Consider the following 1,928-nt stretch of genomic DNA (forward strand, 5'->3'; position numbering starts at 1 on the left):
AAATAATTTATAAAGTATAATTCAATTTTGTTCTTTCAAAATCTTTATTAAACAACACCTTTTTAAAATACAATTAACATATTTTAATCACTTTTATCTTCTCTACTAAGGCTGTGTTTCATTTTCTTAAATATCCTTTCTTTCTTTCCACCTTCACGGTCCTTGGCACCCGAAAACCAACGGCTTAGTTGGCTTGAAATATCCTTTAGTTTTAAATTAGGGTCTTTGGTAGTAATGGTTTCTGAAATTAAAAATAAATAACACTTAAAAAAATAAAATACAAAATATGAACAATATTATATACCTAATAAGTATTTGTATGATTGTGTCCCAGAAAAGTTCAGTTTCTTGCTTCCATAAGTTTCCCTCCCAAAAGCACTATATAATAATTGTACTTCCTTCGAAATTATTCTCGGAATAACCGCTTTTAAACTTTCAGATAATTTATCTCCACTTTTAATGGTAATCAACATAAAACATTTCTAAAAAATAAAAAATAGATTTACAAATCAAATAAAACTGTGCAGTTTCAGTAGTAATTCTACCAGCTTTTTTATCAACTCCAAGTTATTTTTTAATTCATTATCGAACTGTTGGAAATCTTCTAAGTTTAATTTGGGCATGTCATCTAAGTTTTCTTCTTGCATGATTTTGTTAATATCTCCTATATTATTGTGGGATGCAAATAAGTGCCTTGTTTGTTTGGCCTCTTCTGTGATTTTATATTCTAAGCTTCTTTTGACTGATTCTAAATTTGCTTTTGAAACATAAGTTTCTGAAGGTGGCATACCTAATTTAAAAAAAAATACATTATGTGAAATTGGTAAGTAGCATAACAAATAATTTTTTTTTGTAGATAATCACTAAAAAGTATACTTATAAAGTAATATATTATAATGAGCTTGGTATTGTAAAAATTTGAAGAGATACAAAAGTGAAAAAATAATGAGCATACATGCAATGATACTTAATCGTATTGATTAAAATATAATTAGAAGTAGTATGCTAAAATAGTTTTAAAAAATATGAGGTACTTTGTCCTAATTCAAGCACTGTATGTACAATCTTGCTAATTTTTCTTAAAACTATTTAAGCATGATAGAATTTAAAAATACATGTAACAGTTAATTGTATACTTTTTAGGAAAGTCTTAGAATAGCCATAGTTGAAACTAAGAATATTTAATATCTCTTTTATAAGAATGCCTTAAGAACTTGACTGAAAATATACCTGTTGCACATGTACAACCACATGTTGGGCACTGTTTCTTCTTTTCAATGTTTAAAGCTACATTTTTAAAAACATTATAAACAAAATTATAATTATAACTGTAAGAAAATGATATAAGGTGATAGTTTTGTTATGTTGAAACATTTTATAAGTTAAAAATCTTACATTTATTATGATTTGGTTTGGTAATTGGCATAGATTTTTTTTTGGTTGTAGACTTTTGAGATGATTGAGCAAGATTGAACTGTATCTTACCATCATTATCTGTTAGATAGACATAAATTCAGAAATATTGATATCCAAAGAAATTGCACATATTCAAAAGATTTGCCCATAGTTAAAATAAATTACCGTTTATATCACTCTCCAGTACAGCTATGGCATCATCATTTTTACAAGAAAAAGCAATGCTTCTCAAGGACTTGTTCTTAGGTTTTTTTTGCTTGTAAGTCATTAAAAATGAATCGGATGATGTTGAAATCTCAGACTGCACATCATCATCATCTATTTTAAATATAATTATTCAAGTATAAATTCATTAGGTTGTTATATTATAAATAAAATTAATTACCATTTATATCACTGTTCTCTACAACTATGGCATCGTCATTTTTACTAGAAAAAGCAATGCTTTTCAAGGACTTTTTCTTAGGTTTTTTTTGCTTGGAAGTCATTGAAAATGAATCAGATGATGTTGA

General features: G+C 26.6%; 1 protein-coding gene across 1 annotated transcript in view; it reads right to left on the bottom strand.

Annotated features, from left to right (window-relative positions):
* Window positions 1-83: 83 nt before the first annotated feature.
* The window catches only part of LOC111042754, a 2,645-nt gene continuing 800 nt past the window's right edge, over window positions 84-1,928 (bottom strand). The window contains exons 3-8 of the mRNA XM_022327458.1: window positions 1,582-1,734; window positions 1,396-1,494; window positions 1,231-1,287; window positions 546-790; window positions 305-482; window positions 84-241 (exon numbers count right to left, since the gene is read on the bottom strand). Of these exons, the coding sequence (XP_022183150.1) occupies window positions 84-241; window positions 305-482; window positions 546-790; window positions 1,231-1,287; window positions 1,396-1,494; window positions 1,582-1,734 (890 nt within the window). The remainder of the gene's footprint in view (window positions 242-304; window positions 483-545; window positions 791-1,230; window positions 1,288-1,395; window positions 1,495-1,581; window positions 1,735-1,928) is intronic.

This window comes from Myzus persicae, unplaced genomic scaffold (assembly GCF_001856785.1).
Source record: "Myzus persicae strain clone G006 unplaced genomic scaffold, MPER_G0061.0, whole genome shotgun sequence".
Classification (NCBI taxonomy): Eukaryota; Metazoa; Arthropoda; class Insecta; order Hemiptera; family Aphididae; genus Myzus; species Myzus persicae.